At 39.7% G+C, this 2228-nt stretch overlaps 1 protein-coding gene across 1 annotated transcript; it reads right to left on the bottom strand.

Moving 5' to 3' along the window:
- Positions 1-640: 640 nt before the first annotated feature.
- LOC144639862 (uncharacterized) lies at positions 641-1854 on the bottom strand. The gene has a single exon (XM_078499140.1). The coding sequence runs from the start codon at positions 1736-1738 to the stop codon at positions 938-940; it is 801 nt and encodes a 266-aa protein (XP_078355266.1). The 5' UTR covers positions 1739-1854; the 3' UTR covers positions 641-937.
- Between the last annotated feature and the right edge of the window lie 374 nt (positions 1855-2228).

Raw genomic sequence — 2228 nt, 5'->3', positions numbered from 1 at the left:
GTTAAATGCAATCTATCACATAAAAGTAGGCATTCACAATCTTTCATCGTTTCCTTTTCGTCTCTGTAAAATTTGAGCTTAATCACACCCATAACAGCTGAGAAATTAGCGTTTCTAAAGATGCATGTCAAGCAAAATTTCGCTTCATGAATTTATTCATGCTGTAGGTATCCCCGGCGACCTTAACTAGGCTCGATTTCCAGCCGCTTTTCGGGAAAATGAGCCCGCGCTCCTCCCCCGAAAGCAGGAGGAACAAAGACTGGACTCGAGGAGGTGGCGGAAATCGAGCCTAGCATTTAACTGGATTGAACTGTTTGCTTTTGCGTTACTACGTCCTCTGATTGGTTCAAAAAACTGGCGCCACCTAGTCAACTAATCAGGTCAGCGACGCGACACTCGCATTTTTCCGCGCTTGGCGCAGGCTACGTGCTTTAGTTGCTTGTTCTCTCATTGGTTCATTGTATTGTTTTTGTTTGTTGTGATTGGCCACTGTGATTGCTTTGCTTTCGCGTTTTTCAACACTCAAATAATAAATGACAAAGGAACCGCTCTTTCTTGAATTGTAAATGCACTAGTCCTAAAAACAAAGCAAATATCAATATATTTTCACTTTACTGTGAAAAAGCAGTTCTAATACAGTGATACTTATGACTGATTATGTAATACATGATAAGTGAACAATAAAATGAATTTCAGCTTTGTTAACAAGATTATTATGTGGTCTGCTGATAAGATATCGTCAAATTCTTTTACAACTGCGATGCGGTATCTTTAACTGCCCTGACTTTCCCATCGACTTTTGTGTGCAGTCTTTGAAAGGTTTCCTTATTTAAATCTTTCCAGACGAAAATTTAGATTTTAAATTTTAGTCTGAGTCCAGGGCTTTTGAGCATTGATAATTTTACGTTGAAGTTCCAGCTTTAAATTCTGTCGTAGTTCATCTTCTTTTCGCTTGTAACTGAGTTCCAATGCGTTTTTCTTCTCCTTCGAATATTTTGGCCAGTTCATCTTTCTGGACCCTAAGGCTATCGAGCCCTTCCTTTAGTCCGTCTATGCTCTGAAGCAGGTACGCTCGCTCGTACGCGTACCTCGCTTGACATTCTTCCTCTACGAGTTTCCTCACAGCGAGTTTCTCCCGTTCAAATCTCTGTGTCATCTCAGCTTTCTCCCTTTCAAACGACTTTAACAAAACCTCTTCCTGTTTGCGCAGCACAGTTATAAGTTCTTCACAGTCAAGGATAGAATTTTCATTACAGCCGTTTTTCACTTCCGCTACACCATTTGCGGTTTCTCTTGGTTTGGTGCCTAGTTCCTTCTCGTACCCACACTGACCCATACGTTGGACATGTCTGGTGAAAAGATCGAAGGATTTTCTCAAATCGCGAAGTTCGCTCCAAAAGAAATCCTTTTCTTCCGTGAGGATCCGAATGTACTCGTCCTTGGCTTTAATAATCTCATTATACTCATTTCTGAGCTTAATTTCTAAGTTGCTTTTCTCTTCAATAAATTCCTTCTCCATTTCTTCACGCTCTAGTTGAAACTCGTCCTCAAACTCCTCCAGTTGTTCACGAAAAATGTCATCGAATTCGGTTTGACACGACGTTTTCTTTGTGGCTCCAACTTTTTCGACATTCCCAGTTTTTTCATCACTTCTTTTGACTTCCTGGTGATTTTGGAAATCCTCGACTTCAGTGAAATCTTTTTTGCCGGATTCGCAATTACTTTCTTCGCGTTCCATTGTGTTTTTCAGGCAAATTTCCTCTGTTGCAACTCCAAGGGAGGCACGATATATAAAACGAAAATCTGCCAGAGAATTATTTAGTACTCACAAGAAAATCTGCCAACGCTAAACTCTTCTGACTTACATTGTGTAAATCTACGACTTTCTTTGCGAACAAGAAACAGATTTTTTATCGGAATTCACAGCAAAGCTCTCGCTAATTAAACTGTGCCAATTATTGCAAATACGGCAGGTGATAAACTTACTTTGTTTACAGACAAGACTCGAAGCTCTTCGTAGCCTTTTGTGTAAAATAGAAAATACCTGTATAATTGAAAAGGTAATTTGCGTAATGACATAGCTTTGCTTGGCAACCCCGAAGCTTCAATAAAATCCCTGTTATAAAATTTTCATGAAGTTTAGTTTGCCAAGCCGGTCTCTTTATTTCTTTTCTTTGTTCGGAAATATTATTTAGTCATCCAACGGATCAGACGTCGCAACCAATGTA

This window comes from Oculina patagonica, unplaced genomic scaffold (genome assembly GCF_052425735.1).
Source record: "Oculina patagonica isolate OP01 unplaced genomic scaffold, crgOcupat unplaced1413, whole genome shotgun sequence".
In the NCBI taxonomy this organism is placed as follows: Eukaryota; Metazoa; Cnidaria; class Anthozoa; order Scleractinia; family Oculinidae; genus Oculina; species Oculina patagonica.
Note: the sequence above shows the minus strand (reverse complement) of the source record. Positions and strands in the feature narration are given on the sequence as shown.